The sequence below is a fragment of the Hyla sarda genome, chromosome 5 (assembly GCF_029499605.1).
Source record: "Hyla sarda isolate aHylSar1 chromosome 5, aHylSar1.hap1, whole genome shotgun sequence".
Lineage (NCBI taxonomy): Eukaryota > Metazoa > Chordata > Amphibia > Anura > Hylidae > Hyla > Hyla sarda.
This window is the reverse complement of record NC_079193.1, coordinates 357,943,941-357,968,563: the sequence shown is the minus strand read 5'-3', so window position 1 is coordinate 357,968,563 and position 24,623 is coordinate 357,943,941. Positions and strand designations below refer to the sequence as shown.

General features: G+C 43.7%; 1 protein-coding gene across 3 annotated transcripts in view; it reads right to left on the bottom strand.

The window, feature by feature from the left end:
* The window catches only part of ZHX1 (zinc fingers and homeoboxes 1), a 30,450-nt gene extending 6,486 nt beyond the window's left edge, over positions 1 to 23,964 (bottom strand). The window contains exons 1-3 of one of the 3 annotated variants that reach the window (XR_008844359.1): positions 23,625 to 23,964; positions 9,988 to 12,786; positions 9,615 to 9,672 (exon numbers count right to left, since the gene is read on the bottom strand). Coding sequence is in view for 2 of the 3 variants with exons in the window: in XM_056522710.1 (XP_056378685.1) it covers positions 9,991 to 12,627 (2,637 nt within the window). In the remaining variant the exon portion in view is untranslated. Of the gene's footprint in view, positions 1 to 9,614; positions 9,673 to 9,987; positions 12,787 to 18,584; positions 18,650 to 23,624 lie in introns of those variants that run through there. The other 2 variants (XM_056522710.1, XM_056522711.1) reach the window with 2 other exon arrangements.
* Between the last annotated feature and the right edge of the window lie 659 nt (positions 23,965 to 24,623).

The window sequence follows — 24,623 nt, the reverse complement described above, 5'->3', positions numbered from 1 at the left end:
TGTAAAAAATCATAACTCAATTTTGCACCTACAGAATCATATGAGGGCTTATTTTTTGTGCCACCAATTTTACTTTGTAACGCCATCAATCATTTCACCACAAAATTTCCAGCGAACCCAGAAAAAATATATATTTGTATGGCAAAATTGGAATAACAAAACACCATTTTGTAAATTTTGGGGGCTTCCGATTCTACGCAGTGCACTTTTCGGTAAAAATGACACCATATATTTATTCTGTAGGTCCATATGGTTACAATGATACCCAATTTATAAAAGGTTTTCTTTATTTTACTACTTTAAAAAAATTATGACTTCATGCACCAAAATCAGTATGTTTAAAGGGGTATTCCAGGAAAAAAAAAAACTTATATATATCAACTGGCTCAAGAAAGTTAAACAGATTTGTAAATTACTTCTATTAAAAAAATCTTAATCCTTTCAGTACTTATGAGCTTCTGAAGTTAAGGTTGTTCTTTTCTGTCTAAGTGCTCTCTGATGACACCTGTCTCGGGAAATGCCCAGTTTAGAAGAGGTTTGCTATGGGGATTTGCTTCTAAACTGGGGGTTTCCCAAGACAGGTGTCATCAGAGAGCACTTAGAAAAGAACAACCTTAACTTCAGAAGCTTATAAGTACTGAAAGGATTAAGTTTTTTTAATAGAAGTATTTTACAAATCTGTTTAACTTTCTGGAGCCAGTTGATTATATTTATATTATATATATATATATATAAAATTTATTAATTTATTTTTCCTGGATAACCCCTTTAAAATTGTCCTCTTCTGACCCCCTATAACTTATCTTTATGAGGGCTAATTTTTTGCACTGTGATCTGAAGTTTTTATGGGTACCAGGACTATTTTAATCAGACTTTTTGATCACTTTTTATACATTCTTTTTTGAGGGTATACAAAGTGACCAAAAATACGCAATTTTGGACTTTGGAAATTTTTTTTTACATGTACGCCATTGACCGTGCGGTTTAATTAACCTTATATTTTTATAGTTTGGACATTTATGCATGTGGCGATACCACATATGTTTATTTTTATTGCGTTTATATATTTTTTTATATGGAATTTGGGATAAGGGGGGCGATTTCAACTTTTAATAAGAAAGGGGTTTATGTGTGTGTTTTAAATTTTTTTTTTTTACATTTATTTAATTTTTTTTTCACACTTTCAGTTTACCTAAATCCTTTTCTATATTGGCATATCCCTCCAGGAACAGTAATCCTGTAACAACTATTTGTGCTATCAGAGGTCACACAAGAAGAAAAAAAAATAAATAAATGAATATTCCTCCTGGAATCTTCCCTGGAACTAACCCAGGTTCCAAAACTCTGATAACGTGGAGATTGCTCAACTACTCGCGCTTAAACTCCCATAAAAGATTAAAGGGCGGCAGAGTTATCACATGAATAAAAGGATAGGTAAAAAAAAAACTTTCCTCACTAATTAAAACTCCCATCATAATTACTAGTGGCAAGAGAATAAAGTATATACCACATCCAAGTGCCAACTGCTACAAGTACCTCGCAGCTACAAGAAATGCCAAGACATTCCAGGTACACCTTAAAACATCTCACATCGTTCACTACATAGAAATCCTCCACGTAACAGAACTTTATCTTCTGAACATAAAGTCACAAGCTAAGACTGTAAAGAAAGAAGCTAGCGGCCATCTATTTGCTCAAGGAATAAAAATGAATTGCACAGTAAATGGAGTAATTTAAATTACAATTTTGGAATATCCCCTGTATGGAGTTAAACATTTTTAAAGTGACAGTAATGCTTGGAAATGTCACACAGACATGTCAAACGTTTTGATCAGTCAGGAGACAGGAGGAGCTCTTCCCATCTTGTTGTAGGTTTAGGGCTCCACAACAAGAAAGAGCCCTACTCCTACACTACAAAACTCCACCCCTGCATTTTTTTTTTTAACCTGTTAAGGACGAAGGGCATACCTATACGCCTTGCACTTAACCCCTTAATGACCGGCGCCGTATATATTTTCTCTATCTATCCACACACACATACGGCGCGGCCGTGTGGCAGGTCTATGAAGCAAGCTCAAGAGCTGAGCTCATTTAATATCTGCTTGGTCCCGGCGGCTATCAGCAGCCAGGACCCATTGCTCGGGCCAATCTCCGGCATTAACTCTTTAGACACCACAATCAAAGTTGATTGCGGCGTCTAAAATGCCAAATATACTGCAGAGCAAATTGGGATAACGGCGGGGAAATCGCGATGTCTCTATCAGCTGAAAGGACAGTGGGAGGGCCCTTACCTGCCTCCTTGCCGTCCGATCGGTTCTCCAAGACTCCACAGTCAGCCATGGGAGACTGGAGCAATGGAGTACTGATAACACTGATCTTAGTTTTGGTATTGCATTAAACAGTGTATGCAATCTAAGCATTGCATGTAATAGTCCCCTATAGGGACTAAAAAAATGTGTAAAAAAAAAAAAAAATTATGTGATTTAACCCCTTTCCTAATAAAAGTTTGAATTACCCCCATTTTCCCATAAAAAATATGTAAACAAAAACATGTGGTATCGTCGCATGCGTAAATGTCCCAACTATAAATAAAAATATAATTGTTAATTAAACCGCACAGTCAATGGCAAATGCATAAAAAAAATACCAAAGTCCAGAATTGCGTATTTTTGATCACTGTGTAAACTAAGAAAAATTAACAAAATAAATGCATAAAAAGCGATCAAAAAGTCCCATCAAAACAAAAATGGTACCGATAAACACTACAGATCACGGCGGGTCAGAAGCGGAAATTTTCAGCATTTTTTTATTTTTTTTAAAGTAGTAAGATAAAATAACCTATATAAATTGGGTATCCTTGTAACCATATGGACCGACAGAATAAAGATAAAGGAGGAGATTTATCAAAACCTGTCTAGAGGAAGAGTGGTACAGTTGTCCATAGCAACCAGATTGCCTCTTTCATTTTTCCTAGGCCTCTTTAAAAATGAAAGAAGCAATCTAGTTGTTATGGGCAACTGCACCACTCTTCCTCTGCACAGGTTGACAAATCTCCCACAATGTCATTTTTACCGAAAAGTGCACTGTGTAGAAACAGAAGCCCCCAAAAGTTACAAAATATCTTTTTTTTAGTTTACCAAACAACTTCTTTGTGCTTCGCTGCAGATATTATAAAAATAAGTAATGTCATTACAAAGTACAATTGGTAACGCAAAGAACAAGCCCTTATATGGGTCTGTAGGTGCAAAATTGAAAGGGTTATGGTTTTTGGAAGGGAAGGAGGAAAAAACTTAAGTGCAAAAAGGAAAACTGGCCTGGTCCTTAAAGTGTACCTTTAGTCAACAAAAACTTTTTCTATAATGTAGATAATATCATTATATGTATATTTGTAATATACATTGGTTAAAACATTTGTATATTTTAGGGTGAAAATATGCTGTCCCTGCAGCTATTGCCTGTCTCTATCAGACCAAATACAGGAAGTGAGCCCCGCTTGTCCTCACTGCACGGCGCCCCGCTTGTCCTCACTGCACGGCGCCCCGCTTGTCCTCACTGCACGGCGCCCCGCTTGTCCTCACTGCACGGCGCCCCGCTTGTCCTCACCTATACATATAATGGCATTATCTACATTATATAAAACGTTTTTGCTGATGACAGGTACACGTGAAAAGGGGTACTCCCGTGGAAAACCTTTTTTTAAATCAACTGGTGCCAGAAAGTTAAACAGTTTTGAAAATTACTTCTATTAAAAAATATTAATCCTTCCAGTATTAATTAGCTGCTGAATACTACAGAGGAAATGGTTTTGTTGTTAGAACACAGAGCTCTCTGCTGACATCATAACCACAGTGCTCTATGCTGACATCCCTGTCCATTTAAATGGACAGAGAAAGGGAAAATCCCCATAGCTGTCAGCAGAGAGCTCTGTGTTCTAAAAAGAAAACCATTTCCTCTGTAGTATTCAGCAGCTAATTAATGCTGGAAGGATTAAGATTTTAATAGAAGTAATTTACAAATCTGTTTAACTTTCGGGCACCAATTGATTTAAAAAAAAAAAAAAAAAAAAAAAAAAAAAGTGTTTCACCGGAGTACCCCTTTAACGGAGAAAAAACTGTGAATGTAAACTACCAGATTCCTGACGGACCTAATTCAAATGAATCGGGTCCGTTGGGACCCGCCAGTGTCCGACCCATTTCATTTCCCTTCTGCATAAGAAAAAAAAAGCTGAACGGGACAGAAGACAACGTCAATGTGAACATTGCCTAAATTTACCATTAAATCTGCAGCATCAAATATGCATACACCTTCAGGCAGTTATATGTACCCCCCCCCCCCCATCAAAATATAGCTCTATGGGAGAGGTGGGGATGCGTGAATGCTGCACCTCTGCCTCTCCCATAGAGATACATGGGGGGGGGGTGTCGGCACGCCTCCTGCACAGGAGGGCCCAGCAAGGTACCCCTTTAAGGCCAAAATGAGCTTGGTCCTTAATGGGGGACTATAACATTGCACACACTGATTTCCATCACTGATACCTGCCATGCAATAGCATGGCATTGATCAGTGTTATCACCGCTCAACTGCTCCTGCCTGGATCTCAGGCACGGAGCAGTCATTCGGCGATCTGACGCGTAGGAGGCAGGTAGGGATCCTTCTCGTGTCCATACAGCTGATCGGGACGCCGCGGTTTCACAGTGGTGGTCCCAATCATCCCCAGTGAGCTGCCGGGAAGGTTTCACTTTCACTTCAGACGCGTCTGAAGGGTTAATACCGGGCATGACCGCGATCGCTGATGTACGGTATTAGCGGCGGGTCCCAGCCGATCTGATATGACGCGTGACCCTGAGTTATATCGCGAGAGCCGACGCAGGATGTAAATATATGTCCTGCGTCATTAAGGGGTTAGGCATTAACTCTGGGATGCTTTAATATATTAATTTGATTCCGAGATTGTGAAAACTTCCCAAATTTTATGAAAATTTAGCATGTTTCTGACTTTAAAGCTCTCTGCTTGTAAGGAAAGTGGGCAATCCAAATAAATTATATGTTGATTCACATATACAATATGTCTAGTTTGTGTTTGCATCATAAAGTTGAAATGTTTTTACTTTTTGAAAACATTAGAGGGCTTCAAACTTTAAAAGCAATTTTCAAATTTTTCACGAAAATTTCAAAATTGAATTTTTCAGGGACCAGTTCAGTTTAGAAGTGAATTTGAGGGTCTTTATGTTAGAAATACCCTATAATGGACCCCATTATGAAAACTGCACCCCTCAAAGTATTCAAAATGACATTCAGAACCCTTTAGGTGTTTCACAGGAATAGCAGAAAAGTGGAGGAGAAAATTCAAAATCTTCAACTTACACACTAACTTGTTCTTGTAGACCCATATTTTTCATTTTTACAAGGGGTAATAGGTAAAATGTTCCCCAAAATTTTTAACCCTATTTCTCTCAAGTAAGGAAATACCTCATATGTGGATGTAAAGTGCTCTGTGGGTGCACTAGAGGGCTCAGAAGGGAAGGGGCGATAATGGGATTTTGGAGAGCGAATTTAGCTGAAAATGTTTTTGGGGGGCATGTTGCATTTAGGAAGCCCCCATGGTGCCAGAACAACAAAAAAAAATAATTATAAATACACATGGAACACTATTTGGGAAACTACACCCCTCAAGGAACGTAACAAGGGGGTAACACCCCACAAGTATGCAAGGGGTGCAGTGAACATTTACACCACACTGGCGTTTGACAGATCTTTGGAACAGTGGGCTGTGCAAATGACATTTTTCATTTTCAAGGACCACTGTTCCAAAGATCTGTCAGACACCTTTGGGGTGTAAATGCTCACTGTACCCCTTATTACATTCCATGAGGGGTGTAGTTTCCAAAATGGGGTCACATGTGGGGGGGTCCACTGTTCTGGCAGCATGAGGGCTTTGTAAACGCACATGGCCTTCAATTCCAGCCAAATTCTCTCTCCAAAAGTCCAATGGCGAGCCTTCTCTTCTGAGCCCTATAGTGCGCCTGCAAAGTATGGGGCAACACCAGCATGTTAGTGTAAAAAATTTAAATTAACCCCAACTTTACCTTTTCATAAAGGGTAAAAGGAGAAAACGCAATTTCTCCCGAGTACGGAAATACCTCATATATGGCCCTAAACTGTTGCCTTGAAATACGACAGGGCTCCGAAGTGAGAAATTTCAGTGCACCCTATGCGTATACTTATATTAAAAGGTCATATTTTAGAGTTGGCTTCCATGCCAACACAATATACTTTATATAGGTTCCATTGTACACATCGAATAGACTGTACAAGCTTGTAAACCAGTCAAGTAATTTGCGGAACAGTCTGTGCAGACAAGAAGAGAAAGGAGAGGATGACACCTGCTGGACAAACAGGTAGGTGCAGTCAATAAGGAACACAGGTAATAGCAAAGATGACAGGATTTTTGAGATTTTGGTCACCTTGTATGACATTAACCCCCTTAAGGACGCAGCCCATTTGGGCCTTAAGGACGCAGAACATTTTATTTTTAAGTTTTCTTTTTTTCCTCCTCGCCTTCAAAAAATCATAACTTTTATATTTTCATCCACAGACTAGTATGAGGGCTTGTTTTTTGCGCGACCATTTGTCCGTTGTAATGCCATCACTAACTTTACCATAAAATGTATGGCGCAACCAAAAAAATACTATTTGTGTGGGGAAATTAAAAAGAAAACTGCAATTTTGCTAATTTTGGAAGGTTTCGTTTTCACGCCGTACAATTTACGGTAAAAATTACATATGTCCTTTATTCTTTTGGTCAATACGATTAAAATGATACCCATGATAACATACTTTCTATTACTGTTGCGCTTAAAAAAAATCACAAACTTTTTAACCAAATTAGTACGTTTAAGATCCCCCTATTTTGAAGGTCTATAACGTTTTCATTTTTCCGTATAAGCGGCGGTATGAGGGCTCATTTTTTGCGCCGTGATCTGTACTTTTTATTGATACCATATTTGCTTATATAAAACTTTTAATACATTTTTTATTAATTTTTTGGGGAATAAAATGTTATAAAAAGCAGCTATTTTGGACTTTTTTTTTTTTACGTTCACGCCGTTCTCCGTACAGTATCATTAACATTTTATTTTAATAGTTCAGATATTTATGCACGCGGCGATACCAAATATGTATATAAAATATTTTTTTTTAACACTTTTTGGGGGTGAAATAGGGAAAATGGGGCAATTTACGTTTTTATTGGGGGAGGGGGGTTTTCAAATTTTTTTTACTTTATTTTTTTATTTATATTTTTGCACTTTAATAGTCCCCATAGGGGACTATTCATAGCAATCATTCAATTGCTAATACTGTTCAGTGCTATGTATAGGACATAGCACTGATTAGGGTTATCGGTCATCTTCTGCTCTGGTCTGCGGGAAGGCAGATCAGAGCAGAAGACTCCCGGAAGACGTGCTGGATGATCGGATTGCCACGGCAGCGCTGCGGGCGATCCGATCATCCAATTAAGTGACCGCGATGCTGCAGATGCAGTGATCTGTATTAATCACGGCATCTGAGGGGGTTAATGGCAGACATCCATGGGATCTCGGATGTCCGCCATTACCGGCGGGTCCCTGGCTGCGATCAACAGCCGGGACCAGCCGCGCATTATCCGGGCATCGCTCCGATGCCCGCGGTTATGCTTAGGACGTAAATGTACGCCCTGGTGCGTTAAGTACCATCTCACCAGGATGTACATTTACGCGCTCGTCATTAAGGGGTTAAGGATTGAGTAAAACACAATTCATAGCAACAATCAAAAGTCCCATATATCTCAAAATGGTACCAATAAAAAGGTACAGATCACAGTACAAATACCAAGCCCCCACACAGGTCTTGCAGAGCTGAGGTCCTAGGTTTAAAGGGGTACTCCCACCATAGACATCTTATCCCCTATGCAAAGTATAGGGGATAAGATGTCTGATCTCGGGGGTCCCGCCGCTGGGGACCCCCGCAGTATTGCATGCGGCACCCACCTGTTTTTTTGTGCAGAAGCACTGGAGGGTCTGTGTCGCGACTACGGGAATGGAAGTCTGTGACGTCATGACTCCGCCCCCGTGTGACGTCACGCCCGTCCCCTCAATGCAAGTTTATATGTTTGTCCAGTGTTTGCGTAGGTTTCCTTCAGGTACTCCAGTTTCCTCAAACACTCGAAAATAATGATATGTGAATTTAGATTGTGAGACCCAATGGGGACAGGAGGGACAGATTTGAGTGAACAGCGCTGCGGAATCTGTGTGCACTATATAAAGAATGACTGTTTTGGTGATTTTATGTGCATATAAAAGTATCGTGACATTGCAGCTCCGCACCCTCAATGCAAGCCTATGGGAGGGGGCGTGACAACCGCCAAGGCCCCTCCCATAGGCTCTTTGAAGGGGCGGAGCCGTGCCGTCACAATACTCCGGTCCCGTGATTGTGATTCATCAGACCCGGAGCGATGTTCTCTCCGGAGGCGGATCATAGTGGGGTTCTGCATGAAAGTTTGCGGGGGTCCACAGCAGCAGGACCCCACGTGATCAGGCATCTTATCCTTTGGATAGGAGATAAGATGTCTTAGGGCCAAGAACCCCTTTAAACTATCCCCTAAATATCATTAAAATAAAACGTGGCAGTCGCCATCCTGTGTAAATTGATTTGAACTGTGGTCTGACTGGTATTTGTGACTGTAACATGGATGCAGGTCATATTTAAGTAGAATTAGCAAACAAATACTGAACAAAATATTGAGCAAAATGCTATGTTTGAGCATTACCACGTGTGAAACTAATGCTCACACAATGCAGTTTTCACTAAAGACCCGGTTGGATCAACGTTTTCTGACTGAAACATTCAATTTATAATAAGAGAGGAGACTAAAACCTTATGCACAGATCAGAGACCCATTAATCGCATGCTGATATTTCTGGCCGAAAGCCAAAAGACAGCCAATCAGAAATGAAGAGGCAGAACATAAAGGGGGTACTTCAGCACTTAAAACCATATCCTCTTTCCATAAGATAAGGGATGATTCCTGAACGCGGAGGGTCCAACCCCTGGGATCCACATGATCTCCAGATAGAGGCCCTGACACTACCTGCTGCATGGAGTGGTGGGTTGGCACATGCTCCATGCATAGTCTATGGGAGCGCAGGTGACACTTGAGAACAGCAATCTGTGCAGGAAGAACCTGGGCCCTGTTCTGAAAATCATGATCAGATACTTAACACTTATTCCCTATTTTGTGGATAAGAAATAAGATTTAAAATGCTGGCGTACCCCTTTAAACCACTGGCTATCCTCAGAGCACGTGGTGCATGAATTAACAGAACATTTATGAACCCAGAAACTGGGCAATGATCTGAAACAAAAGCACATAGCACTTCTGCCATTTTAGTGATCGATGGGGGTCTTAGCACCCGTATACCAATCCATCAGAACTAGAAATATATTACAACTAAAACACAAATGCAAATATATATCACAGATTGAAAAGCCAATCAAAATGTTTGACGCCAAAATTGCCAAGATCCAATTTGAAAAGCAGTGTCAGACCAATATCGCGAAACAAACAGTCTACTTACTAAGGAAAAGGAGTTGAAGTTTTGCAACATCTGGAGGGCCGCCAGTTTTAGACCCCTGCTGTAGATAGAGAACAACAATCTTGGGATAACCCCTTTACGTGTGAATATAACCTATTATATAACCTAGTACACAACTAATAAATGTGAAGCACTAATATATATGAGACCCCCCCCCCCCCCTTGTAACCTGATGTAACCCGCTGTCATCTTCTGCTGCAAGCAACGAATAAAGAAGATTTTTATTGCTGACAGGGTGAGTTGTCCGTTTGCTTCACTTCTCATTTTTGTTGCACTAATATATAAGACCTAAAACAAAAGTTCCCCACTACTGTCTTGTCTGCGAGTTGTACTACAATAACGGTTCTTTACTTACATGTCAGTCTTCCATTTTTGAAAGTCTCCGTTTAATATGTTTTGGTGGTTCCCAGTTATCACTCTCATCAGTGTCAATTTCTTCCTCTTCCTCCTGATCATCCAATAGATCCTCTTCATCCTCAATTTCAAAAGGATCCAGGCCAGCATCCTCTCTCTGTAGGCGTTCTGAAAACCATTCTCTCACCTGCTCATAACCCATCTGAGATTTTGCAACCAATTCATCCAAGTCTTCTTCATTAAGATATTTGTGCAATAAGTAGTAGTCTTTAAGTACCGCTTTCCCAATCTTGGGTTTTACAGGAGGAGGTGGTGCCCATTCCCAGTTATTTGCTTTTCGTGATCCTTTCGGGCGACCTCTAGGTCTCCCTCGTCCTCTACCCCTGGGCCTTCCTCGCCCTCTCTTTCGTACAAAGCCCTGTCCATTAACAGCGTTAGGGGAGAGATTGCCATTCACTTGATATTGGTAGAACCACTTCAAATGATGGTTCTTAACAGCATACCTGGTGTCTCCAAACCACCCAACAACATCACTTCTTGCAAGACCTGTCTCCTCTGCGAGTTTATCATAGTCTGCTCCATTAGGCCACTGATTACGAACAAAGAAGCTTTTGAGCTTATGTAGTTGATCCGGGGTCTTTTTCACTAGCTTACTAGCAAGAGCTGCCCCAGCTTTTACATAAGCATTTTCAGGGTCCATCTCTTCCTTAATTCCTTCATCGTCATTAAAAATTGCAGGTTCATCCTTGACACCACTTGATCGCCTTCTTTCGGCAAACCAGGCATCAATTTCTCGTCTTGTCAGTTTGCTAAGAACCCTTAACCTGTTTAGCTCTTCGTCTGTCGGTACATTGTTTTGGAGATAGCTTTCCTCAAGGATTTGCAGCTGTTCCACTGTCTTTTCTTTGAATCTCTGTGGGGTAAAAGCGGGAAAGGCATTCCAGCTTTGCCTACGTTGCGGTGTTATGACAGGAGGAGTTGGGGATTCTGCAGTTTCATCACTAGAATCAATAATTATCGTTCCACTATCACTTGGGAAATGGATGCCATGGCTCCCCTTGGAATTTCTTTGGTTGTATCTCGTATCACTAAACCATTTCTTGATCTCACCTTTCGTCAATCCTGTGAACCTTATTAACCGGTCAATTTCACTATTACTTGGAAATGGGTTCTTTAGGTAGCTAATTTTCAAGGCTGTCAACTGTTCTTTAGTTTTTTTTGAACGCATACCGAACAGGTCTGTTAACATAGTAGGCTCCTGCTTGGGAAGCTGTGCACTTGGGACCGCAGCAACTTTCTTTGTTTCGGACACCGCTTGGGTATGTGGAAGTTGGCTTGCGTGGAGCTGGGCATTACTTGGGACCCCAGCAACAGTTAATGCTATTGGGGTCGTCACAGGTATTGTGCTCGTTCCTCCGACTTGCGCAAGTACAAGGCTAGGTTGGCCAACTATTTGGCACGTCTGTAAAATGGAAGGCAAACCATTGGCAGCTGAGGAAATCTGAGCTGGAAAAACAGTTATGGTCTGTGGGACCGTGTGCACAGTGCCATTAAATTGTCTTCTCCGGGCATCCTCTACTTCTTCAGGTGTCCAGCTTACACCATGCTTTAGTCGTTGTGCAGAAAACCAGATTTTAATTTGCTCTTCTGTGCATTTAGTTTGTGAAGCGAGAAGCGTTATCTCGGAAACTGTTGGGTATGGAAATTTGTTGTAGTTACTTAACAAAAGAGGGTTGCTGTCCATTGCTGTATTGTATGTAGGAATGCTATTGAGGGGGATTAAGACTTTTGAGAGGATGTTTTGCTGTGCCTGCACAGTTGTGATCACTTGCGCCACTCCTGGCTGAAGAACATTAGCAGGGGTAATAACAGTACTTGGCAATTCCTGCACACTTGTCACAACCGTAGCGCTTGTTTTCACAGGCTCAGGAACCACTACAGTCTGCTTTAAATCTCTGTTCTCTTGTGATTTTGGCTTAGGCTCATTCTCTGTTACCTGGTCATTTTCTTCAGTGCCATCTTCAGATGTATTTTGTTGTACACTGATACGTTTCTTCTCCGATTTATCCTTCATTATTTTCATTATTGGGGTTTTACTGATTGATATTGCAGAATTTGAGTTTGACTCAGATTGTTCCTGGTTTTCTTCTTGGACAAAACTCCCGTCAAATGTTAGATCGTTGACGGTTTGTTCAAAGATTGACTGATTGTTGCGTTTGACCATAGTTAGTTTAAAGTTATCCTCTCCAGGATGGTATTTCGTGTTGTGCTCGGAAAGTGAATCATACCGTTTGGTGAGAAAATTACACTCTACGCAAAAATAGGAAGAATTTAATACAACAGTGGGATGCTCAGAATCCACATGAAAGGTAAACATATTTAAGTCAGTTGTCTGAAATGAACAGTATTTACATTCGTAACCACCTTCTACCACTTTATTCTGCTGATTGTCTGAATCGTTGGGTTCTAGTGCATCATCTTCGCTGGATAGGTTCTCAGGTACTGTGCTCTCAGGCACAGGCTGCTCCACCGGAGTAGGCAGAGTTGGACACTCCTCCCCATCAGAATTGACTCCTAGATCATGATCAAGCTCGCTTGCAAGAACCATGCAAGGAGTTTTTGTTTTCCGTTTACTTGCCATAGTGCTTTTTATAAAGTGAAAAAAAAAAAAATTCAAGTGTGAATCCAATGAGACACCAGTCGGTAATGTCTTCTGATGTTCCAAACAGTGTCTTAAAGGTTACTTCTCTTAAGCATATGACGTGATGCAGTAGTATCAAGTTAAGTTCATGATGAATGTCTAGAGAGATTAAAAAAAAAAGTGTTATAAAAATTGAATTTCAAAAACTTATTTATGCAAATTTAACAGACAGACTTTACTGTAAATTTTGAAACATAGAAGGGCAGTGCTGCCAAATAGGGTAAAGTAAGGGCGTTAGACACTTAGTGGGAGATGTATCAAAACCTGTCCAGAGGAAAAGTTGCTGAGTTGCCCATAGCAACCAGATTGCTTCTTTCATTTTTGAAAAGGTATCTGAAAAATGAAAGAAGAGCTCTGACTGGTTGCTATGGGCAACTCAGCAACTTTTCCTCTGGACGGGTTTTGATAAATCTCCCCCTTAGAGTTTATGCAGCAGGTACCAGGAGTGCCCATGCAGTATACTGTTATTTATTTATTTTCTAACAATGAGACCCTACGGGTGACATATCTTAAAACACATACAATGAAATATACCAGTTTTAAACAGTCACTGTTATTTCAACTTATCTTTTGACAGCATAATTGATTCCTAACATATATGTAAATTACTTAATTTACATAACATTTCTTTTTACCCAAGAAAAGTAGTCCTAAAGTCTTGGCCACTAGATGTCTCCCTACTATGAAATCTGCTGTCCACTGCTCGTTTTCAGGGGATTTATGTCTCTAATAACATCCAAGGCTAAACACAGCAGATGCTAAGCTCCACCACCACCATTTTCTATAAGCAGAAGAGGGAAAGAGCCTGAGAAAGCCTGATGCACAAATATAAATCATGGCTTTCCTCTTATCTCTGACCACACATACAAAGATAAGAGCAGCTGTATGACACACAGCGAGTTCCATGCACAAGTCCATTCCTAATTAACAGTAGTTGTGCACAGAACTTGCTGGGCATCATATGGTTGCCCAGACAACCCGACAGCCCAGCATTGAGTGCATCTTTCCAAGTCTGACCAGAAGTATAGGTGGGAGTTCAACTTTACAATTACCCTTTTAGGTGATGATATTTATAGGACTGCTACAACCAATCACTGGTCACAGCAGTCTCATGCTTTACATACTAGCATCAGTAACTGGCTGTAGGGGTCATGCTTAACTCTATGCGAGAGATGAATATAGACAAGATCAGCAGTGATGCACCACCAAAGCGTTGGTGCTAATGCAACCTAAAATATAACGGGGTACTCCAGCATTTAAAAGGGAGTAGTGCACTGAAATAAATTTCCACTCCGTTGTGCCCGGGCTGCAAAAATAAAAAGTTTTTTTTGTTATTTTTTTGCAGCCCGGTCACAAAAGAGTAGAAATTCTTTTCAGTACGCTACTCCTTTAAAACGTATCCCCTAGCACCACAGGATAGGGAATAAGTGCCTGATTGCTGAGGTCGAACCGCTGGGACCCCCTGTGATCTTCAAACGCGTCTCTGCTCTCCCCCTGCGTGGAGAGCGGTCGACACATCCCCATCCATCTATTCTTTATTTGGGGGGGGGGGGGGGGGGGGGGTGAAGACAGCCGAGTGCTGTACTTAGCTGTCTCCCACAGAGAATGAATGGTAGGAAATACACTTTAAAACGCTGAAGTCACACACAGATATATATTTTTTCACATTTAAAAACAGCCCCTTCCTAGCTCTAGACTACACTACATCATCTAATAAACGTGAATCTCTGCCAATATTTTTGACAAAAAACAAGGACAACGCCTTCATAAGAAAACTGCAGTCACGTTTGTCTGCCAGCACAATATTTCTACAGATCCCTCAGCAGCTGACACACAAAGAAACATTGCAGGGACAGACTTTTAGAGCATTTAAAGGGGTACTCCAGTGGAAAACTTTTTTTTTAATTTTTTTAAATCAACTGGTGCCAGAAAGTTAAACAGATTTGTAAATTACTTCTATTATAAAAGGTTAATCGTTCCAGTACTCATCAGCTGCTGTATGCTCCACAGGAAGATCTTTTCTTTTCAAAGAGTAGGAGAGTAGGAGCAAATCCCCATAGAAAACCTCTCCTGATCTGGACAGTTCCTGACACGGACAGAGGTGTCAGCAGAGAGCACTGTGGTCAGACAGAAAGGAAATTAAAAAAAGAAAAGAACTTCCTGTGGATCATAACAGCAGCTGTTGTCCGGTGGAGTACCCCTTTAACCACTTAGGGACCCAGGGCATACAGGTACGCCTTTGCTCCCTGGTACTTAAGGACCCAGGGCGTATCTGTACGCCAGTGAAGACATGCGGCTGGCTCCCTGGTGCAGACTACGGAAGCCAGTGAGTTGCCTAGCAACATCTGGAGGAATGTTGCAAAACTACATCTCCCAGCATGCCCAGACAGCTGTTTGGGCATGCTGGGATTTGTAGTTTTGCAACATCTGGAGGGCCACTGTTTGGACATCACTGTGCGGTGGTTTCTAAACCGTGGCCCTCTAAATCTTGCAAAACTACAACTCCCAACATGCATGAACAGCAAATGGCTGTCTCGCCATGCTGGGAGTTGTACTTGCATACCTCCAGCTGTTTCATAACTACATCTCCCAGCGTGCCCTTCGGCGATCAGTACATGCTGGGAGTTGTAGTTTTGCAACAGCTGGAGGCACACTGGTTGGAAAATACTGGAGTTAGATAACATAACTAAAGATTTTCCAACCAGTGTGCCTCCAGCTGTTGCAAAAGTACAACTCCCAGCATGCACGGTCTGTCAGTGCATGTTGTGAGTTGTAGTTTTGCAACCGCTGGAGGTTTGCCACCCCCCCATGTGACTGTACAGGGTACAGTCACACGGGCAGGTTTACAGTGAGTTTCCTGCTTCAAGTTGAGCTGCGGAAAATTCTCCACCGCAGCACAAACTCCTAGCGGGAAACTCACCGTAAACGCCCCGCCTGTGTGAATGTAGCTTAAAAACACTACACTACACTACCACATAATAAAGAGTAAAACACTACATATACACCCCCTTACACTGTCCCTCCCAATAAAAATGAAAAACATATGGCAGTGTTTCAAAAACTGAGCCTCCAGCTGTTGCAAAACAACAATTCCAAGCATTTCCGGACAGCCAGTGACTGTCCAGGCATTCTGGGAGTTTAGCAACAGCTGGAGGCACCCTGTTTGGGAATCACTGGCGTAGAACACCCCTATGTCTACCCCTATGCAAGCCCTAATTTAGTCCTCAAATACGCATAGTGCTCTCTCACTTCTGAGCCCTGTCGTATTTCAAAGAAACAGTTTAGGGCCACATATGGGGTATTTCCGTACTTGGGAGCAATTGGGTTACAAATTTTGGGGGGGGGGCTTTTTCTCCTTTTACCCCTTATGAAAATGAAAAGTTGGGGTCTACATTAGGGATCGACCGATTATCGGTTTGGCCGATATCATCGGCCGATATTCACGATTTTGGACGTTATCGGCAGTTACCTTGCTGATAATCCGACAAAGCCCCGCCCCCACCGCACCGGCCAGAGACCGCCACCGCCGCTGCCCCATTGCCGCCCGCATCCCCGGTTTTATAATTACCTGTTCCCGGGGTCCACGCTAATTCTGGCTCCTGCGGCGTCCTGTGTTACGCTGTACAATGCACAATGACGAGCGACGTCCTCAACGCAATGTCACCGTCAGTGCACACAGTGACAGCTCAGGACACTGCCAGAGCCAGAAGTAGCGCGGACCCCGGGAAAAGGTAATTATAAAACCGGGAATGGGGGAGGCAATGGGGCAGCGGCGGTGGTAGGACTCAGGAGGACCCCAGGACAGGCAAGGGGAGAGAAGCAGGCGGCGGTCTCTGGAGCCGTAAAAGCCGCTGCAGTTCATTGATTTAAAGCACCCACTTTAAATCAATGATCTGCAGCAGCGTCGCCGGAGGGGGGTAAATAGCCGATAACTTATACCGGAATATCGGCATAAGTTATCGGCTATTGGCCTTAACCTCCACAGATTATCGGTATCGGCCCTTAAAAAAAAAATTAAATAAAAAATAAAAAAACATCGGTCGATCCCTAACATGCTGGTGTTGCCCCATACTTTTTATTTTTACAAAAGGTAAAAGGGAAAGAGAGACCCCCAAAATTTGTAACGCAATTTCTGCTGAGTACGGAAATACCCCATATGTGGACGTAAAATGCTCTGCGGACGCACAAAAAGGCTCAGGCGTGAGAGCGCACTATGTACACTTGAGGCCTAAATTGGTGATTTGCACAGGGGTGGCTGATCTTACAGCGGTTCTGACAAAATAAATACCCACGTGTGACCCCATTTTGGACACTACACCCCTCACGGAATGTAACAAGGGGTATAGTGAGCCTTAAACATCCCACAGGTGTGTGACGAATTTTCAAGCTTTGTAAAGGCACAAGGCCCTTGACTTCTATTACAACCAAATTCTCTCTCCAAAAGCTCAATGGCGCTCCTTCTCTTCTGAGCATTGTAGTTCGCCAGAAGAGCACTTGACATCCACACATGGGGATTTCCATAGAAAAAATGGGGTTACAAATTATGGGGGCATTTTCTCCTATTACCTATTGTAAAAATGTAAAATTTGGGGAAAAAACAGCATTTTAATGAAAAAAAAAAAAGTTTTCATTTACACATCCGACTTTAAGGAAAAGTCGTCAAAGACCTGTGGGGTGTTAAGGATCACTGGACCCCTTGTTACGTTCCTTAAGGGGTGTAGTTTCCAAAATAGTATGCCATGTGTTTTTATTTAGCTGTTCTGGTACCATAGGGGCTTCCTAAATGTGACATGCCCCCCAAAAACCATTTCAGAAAAACGTACTCTCCAAAATTCCATTGTCGCTCCTTCCTTTCGGAGCCCTCTACTGCACCCGCCGCCGAACACTTCACATCCACATATGAGGTATTTCCTTACTCGAGAGAAATTGGGTTACAAATTGTAGGGCGATTTCTCTCCTTTTACCCCATTTAAAATTCAAAAACTGGGTCTTCAAGAACATGCGAGTGTAAAAAAAAAATGAAGATTTTGAATTTTCATGCAATTTTAAAATAGACACTCACTGCAAGAACAACTGTGAAATGCAGTCAATCGTTAATGACACTGCAGTGAAAAAGGCGCAAAAAAAAAAAAAAACAAACAAAAAAAAAAACACAAATTCATACCACTTAAAGAGGTATTCTGGGCAAAAACAGCTTATCCCCTATCGAAAGGATAGCGGATAATCTGTCTGATCGCGGGGGGGCTGCCGCTGGGACCCCCCACAATCTCCCTGCAGCAGCCCACATTCTATGCGTAGCTGCGTCTGCAGTTTCGGAAACCGAAACTACCACGCCACGCCCCCTCCATTCATGTCAATGGGAGGGGGCGTTGCGGCCATTACGCCCCCTACCATAAAAACGAATGGAGGGGGCGTGGCGTGACGTCCCAGTCTCGGAAGCCCGGCGGTTTCCAAAACTGCAGACGCAGCTACACATAGAATGCGGGCTGCTGCAGGGGGATCGCGCTGAGTCCCAGCGGCAGGCCCCCCGCGATCAGACATCTTATCCCCTATCCATTGGATAGGGTATAAGATGTTTTTTCCCCGGAATACCCCTTTAAGTCTTGCAAGTTCTGAGGTGATTTTTTATTTGTGTAAAATTTATTAACGTCGGTGCACCTTATTAATAAATTTGGCGCAAGTAAGCCAAAAACACAGCAAAAAAAAAAAAAAAAAAAGGCAGGAGGAATGAGTACACACATCATTTATCATTGTGTGGCTGTGTACAGTCATTCCTCCTGCGTTCTTTTTTGCTGTGTTTTTGGCTTACTTGCGCCAAATTTATTAATAAGGTGCACAGACTTTGATAAATTTTGTGTATTAATTTATGTACTAATATGAAGCATCTTAGGGTGTACCTGCAGTTCAATCGCATGTAGATCTGCCCCTGCGGATTTTTAAATACTTTGACCCGGGTTTACTGATTCAAATGTGCCAGAATTCTGTGGCAATTTGCACAAAAAAAAAAAAAAAAAAAAAAAAAAACGGTGTTACATGACTTGCGCCACATTACTTATACGTTTTAGACACTTTTCTGCTGGATTTCATTAAGCTAAATTTAGATTATACAGTCTTTAGATATGTCAGACTTATCCGGCAGGTAGAGATGATGCACAATGCTGTAATGTGCTTTATTTGAACTTGCTACAGTAAACTGCATGCGGCTGTGACACACAGAATACTACTACCCGACAGGCATAACATGTGCACCCACAAAACTTGCCACAGAGGTTTAACCTGCTAGAGTCTTAAAGGGGTACTCCGGCGTTATTTATTTTATTTATTTTTTCTGATGACACCTCTGACAACAACGGTTCAGAGAATGAGCAAATCCGAATAGCAAACCTCTCCTGCCCTGGACAGTTCCTGATACGGACAGAGGTGGAAGCAGAGAGCACTGTGTTCACACTGGAAAGAACGACACAACTTCCTCTGGCATACAGCAGCTGATAAGTACTGGAAGGATTAAAGGTCATCTACAGCAAAAGACAACTTATCCCCTATCCATAGATAGGAGTTAAGTGTCTGATGTATCGCTATGGGAGAGGCAGGAAGGCAATGTTCGTGCCTCCCCATAGAACTGTATGGGAACGGAACGTACCGTGGACCTCAGAGAGGTCGACACTACACACATTAGCCGCTCACGTAGAGCGGCAATGTGGGGCCCCGTATGGTAGATCCTGTGGATAGGGGATAAGTTGTCTTTTGCTGCAGATGTCCTTTAAAAGGAGATCTGTGGTGTATGACACTTATCTCCTAAAGTACCCGATTGCCGGGGGTCCGAACGCTGGGACCTCCTCTGATCTCCTGTACGGGGCCCCGGCCCTCCTGTGCAGGCGGCGTGCCGACACGCCCCCTCCATGTATCTCTATGGGAGAGGCAGAGATGCAGTATTCGCGCATCCCCCCCTCTCCCATAGAGCACGTGTTGTTGACCTCAGTGAGGTCAACGACAGGTTCATTAGCCGTGGCAATGCCTGGATCCCGTACAGGAGATCGTGGGGGTCCTATCATTCAGGCCCCTTACGATCAGACACTCCAGAGGATAGGGGAGAAGTGTTATACACTGCAGATCTACTTTAAGAAGTCATTTACAAAACTGTATAACTTTCTGGCACCAGTTGATTTTTTTCCTCTGGAGTACCCCTTTAAGTTTGTGTCTATTTCGCAGCTCCTCCTAAAGGTACATTTTATAAGTCTCTGCGGTCCTGGCGAAGTACAGGTAGCAGGATGGAAAGATCAGGTTGAGCTGAATTGGGCTTCATTCACACTATGAAGTTCAGGGCTCTCCGAGGGAGGTTTAAAAATGAACATTGTGACTAGCAGGGGCCATATGTATATTAAAAGCGCTGTGGGGAGCAAGATAAATAGCACTTCAGGGGGGGGGGGGGCAGATAGCCTACATATCTAGCCCCCCAGCAGCACATTAGATATGACCCCCACCAGCGCATTAATAAATATATAGCCCCCGCAGCGCATGTATAATGTAGCCTCGCATAGCTTCTATACACATATGCCACTGCAGCGCTATATGTGAAAAGCATTCTATCAGCAGCATTAGCCGCCCGATGCTGCTGATAGAAATACTTTTCATACATAGCGATGCAGCAGCATATGTATATAGAAGCGCTGTGGGGGGCAGATAACACTATATGTCTGCACCCCAGCGCTTCTATATACGTATACTCCTGCAGCGCTATGAATGAAAAGTATTTCTATAAGGAGCGCATAGTGCCAGGAGACGGCTGCTAATAGAAATACTTTTCATTCATAGCGCTGCAAGGATATGTGTATATAAAAGCGCTGGGGGGGGGGGCAGACATATAGCGTTATCTGACCCCCACTGCGCTTCTATATACATATGCCGCTGCAGCGCTATGTATAAAAAGTATTTTGGCCGATGCTGCTGCTAGAATGCTTTTCACATATAGCGCTGCAGTGGCATAGGTATATAGAAGCGCTGCGAGGGTAAATATACATGTGCTGAACTCTGCAGGATTTACGCGGCAGATTTTCTGCCGCAGAAATCTTGATTCCAGCATCCGCAGAAAGAATAGTCATGTTTATTCTTTCTGCAGAAATTTTCTGGACGGACATGCCGCTGTGGGAATACAGCCTATGAGTATGCTCAAATGAGCAAAACCCAGGCCCATCCATCCAGCGTCATGGCTTTCTCTGAGCTGCAGTCAGCGCCTGTCCTGAAGCTCCTATTGATTTCCAACCACTGGGACCCCCAGCGATCTCCTGCCTGGCATCCTGGTGTTCTAGTGATTTTTATTCAGAACATTGCGGTCGACACGACCCCTTCATGCACTGTCTATGGGAGAGCCAGAGATACACGAGTACAGTGCTCGGGTATATCCAACACTCCCATAGACAGTGCATGGGGGCGCGTGCAGACCACCACCGCAGTGCACGAGGAGAGCTGGTGTTCTGAACAAAAATCTTAAAAACCACTGGGGCGCCAGGCAGAAGATTGCAAGGTGCCCAAAAGTTGGAACCCCCCCCCCTGCAATCAGACACTTATCCCATGGGTAGGGGATAAGATTAAAAGTACTGGAGTTCCCCTTTAAGTTTGCGTAGTTAAAGGGGTACTCCGCTGCTCAGTGTTCAGAACAAACTGTTCCGAACGCTGGAGCCGGGAGCTCGTGACTTCATAGCGTCCCCCTCAATGCAAGTCCATGGGAGGGGCGTGACAGCTGTCATGCCCCCTCCCATAGACTTGCATTGAGGGGGTGGGGCATGACGTCATGAGCCCCCCGACGCCAGCTCCAGTGTTCTGAACAGTTTGTTCCAAACTCTGAGCAGCGGAGTACCCCTTTAACTATGTTTTTGCATAAAGCAAAATTAAAAGGTGCTGTAATGAAAATAAAAGGTTAAGTTCACATGCTTAAAACTAGCAGCGGGTTTCTGGCTGTAGGAAATACACTGCCAGAAACTTGCACACTACCATGTTTGCGGACAGTCCGCAATAGTGGCAGATTTGCAGTTAGCCAGCGGACCCGTTGAAATTAATGGTAGTATAACAGGATTTCCCGCAGGGGAAACGTAACGTGTGAACATAACCTTAGGCTGGGTTCATAATACGTTATAAGTCTCCAAGTTGGCACCAGTCAGTATCCTGCCAAGAATGGGATGCCACCATATAATGCAGCAGTGGATGCAATTCATTTCAATGGCCTGAACAGAATCACCTAGTGACTCCATTATGGCCGCTTTCCGCTGGTATGCGCCATGTTAACAGGACCAGCCGTAATAAAATATCGTATGCGACCAGAACTCATTGCTGACTGACTACTGGCCCCGCTGCTCTCCGCCCCTGTACACAGCGGCATTCTGTGGGGATGCGGATGGATACTCGTGACGGATCAGAATGGCCGGCGGCACCATATGGTTAAATTAGAAGTGCAATCTCGTTGGTCAAACAAAATCGCCAAAACTCACGTGATTAGGCTGGACTGTTGGACACAGGTGTCATCTGCACCTTTTCATTTATTTATATTTTTGACACAGTAACCGTAACACGCGGTTGACTCGGCCACTGCACCGCCCAGTGGAACTGGAGCTTTGGACTTAATTTTTTAAGCACAGTGTGAACCCAGCCTTAGGGTACGTTCATACGCGCGGATTTTCAACGTATTTTATGCTGCAGATCCGCTGGTGAAGGCCCGCTCTATGCTGGCTTTACATGTGCCTGCTCATAGTGGCAATACGCCGCTACCAGCAGGCACACTGCGATGTGTGCACCTAGCTCAGAGCAGGAAGAGCGGCCGCGATGTGCGATTACACCGCGCACATCGCTGCAGTGTGTCTGCTTGTAGCGGCGTATTGCCGCTACCAGCAGACACATGTAAAGCCAGCATAGAGCGGGGCCTTCACCAGCAGATCCTCAGCTACATACGCCGCGAAAATCCGCGCGTGTGAACGTACCCTAAGGCTGGGTTCACACTGCCCTTAAAAACTTAAGTCCAAAGCTCCAGTTCCACTGGGCGGTGCAGTGGCCGAGTCAACCACGTATTACGGTTGACTCGGCAACTGTACCCTCCAGCATGGCCTGCAACTTTAAATTAGCCTAAAGTCTTACTGTCAAGATGGCCGGCGGCATGATACGCCTAAACTAAGTGACACCCCGTTCAAGTCTACGGGACTTTCAGGTTGGGATGTCCCGCAGTTTTGGCGCTAGCCTCAAGCAAGGGGGGTGGTCACTTAGTTTAACCGTATCTTACCGCCGGCTATCTTGATAGCATGGTATTAGAGCGTAAGTTTAAAGTTGCGTGCCCGCGCGGTTTTCAGTTTCAGCCTGGGGGGGGACGCAGGCCATGCTGGAGGGTACAGTTGCCAAGTCAACCATACCTCGCGTACATGTCCGTCTATCAGAAAAGCGATCGTGCACAGAACTCGCTGAGCATGGCGCGGTTGACTCGGCCACTGCACCGCCCAGTGGAACTGGAGCTTTGGACTTTTTTCGTGGGGCTTTTTTAAGCGCAGTGTGAACCCTGCCTTACTGTATTAAAAAAAATGTAATTAAATTTCAAAAAAGGTGCAAATAACACCTGTATGAACATGTCCTAAAGGTCCCAAAACGTGATATGAATGGAGCCTCAGGTTATACTACGTGACACTACCCCCCCATCCTGGGCGCACACGTATAACAGGACTCCATGATCTGAGGTGACGCTCCATTAGGCCACGTCCCTCTGCCCCCGGTCACACACAGCGGTTCTGCGGCGGCCCTGCACCCCCTCAGTCACAGCTGTACAAGTCCGGCGCTCCCGTCCTCTCCTCATTGTGCAGAGGCCCCGGCCCTGTCCCCGGTCCCTGCGGTCTCAGCACAAACAGCAGGTCGCGGCCCCAGGCCCGGGAGGAGCTCCAGGCCGCCGTCCTCGTCGTCTCCATTACCTTGTCCCGCCGTGCGCTCAGCTCTCCTCCGCCACCACCACGGCCGCCGCCTCCTCCTGCACGGCGGCCATCTTACTCATGGCGACGACACAGGGGCGGCAGCTGCTGCTGCTACGATGACTGTGAAGGGGAAACTTCTCCGCCCGGCGCCGCCGCCGCCAAAACCGGGCAAATATCTAATTTATTCCGTATTTTCTCCTCGCGAATAAATTATTGACGGGAGAAGAAAACGCGATTATTCGGGGCCCGGGCGGCGATCGTCAGAGGGTCGGATTTTTTATTTTTTTTTGGCGGTAATTGTAGGCGGGGAAATGGCTGCAATGGCTGTAACGTAAGCGATCCTCCCACCGTGTACTACCAGGGCGAAACGTGAGGTAAAAATCACTGAAAACCCTCCCAAAAACAGCTGGAAACGTCAATATTACCTCACATAAATGGGCAGTAATAGGGACAAATTACATAAGTGGGAAAAAAAAAAAAAAAGTTTAATATATTCACATGTGAGGAGACATGAAAAGTCATGTGGCAGAAAGGGTTAAATATGGCTGCGTTTTTTTAACTTTCCATAACTAGGATGCTGACGTATACTGTGGCAACATTCATGTATAGGCACCTAGTGCCTGGTCCGGTTAAAATTGTGTATACGGCCGAACTGAGTAAGGGCCAGAACACACTACATTTTGGCCCCCATTAATCGTATACCGTTAACGGGCGCAACGGACCCCATTCAAGTCTATAGCTGAAAGGAGTCACCTTGTCACTCCTTTCGGGACGTGTGCGCTATTTCAAAAGCGCAACATCCCCTGTCATGAGTGTGCTTAAAATAGTGCGTATGTCCCGAACTGAGTCAGGCTGGGTTCACACCACGTTTTTGTAATACAGTTTCCTGTATCAAGTTTTTGATAAAAAATTGATTCCTCAAAACCTGATTAAATTTGAGTCCGTATACCATTGAAAACCGTATACGGTTTGAAAAATGATGTCCGGTTGCATCAGTTT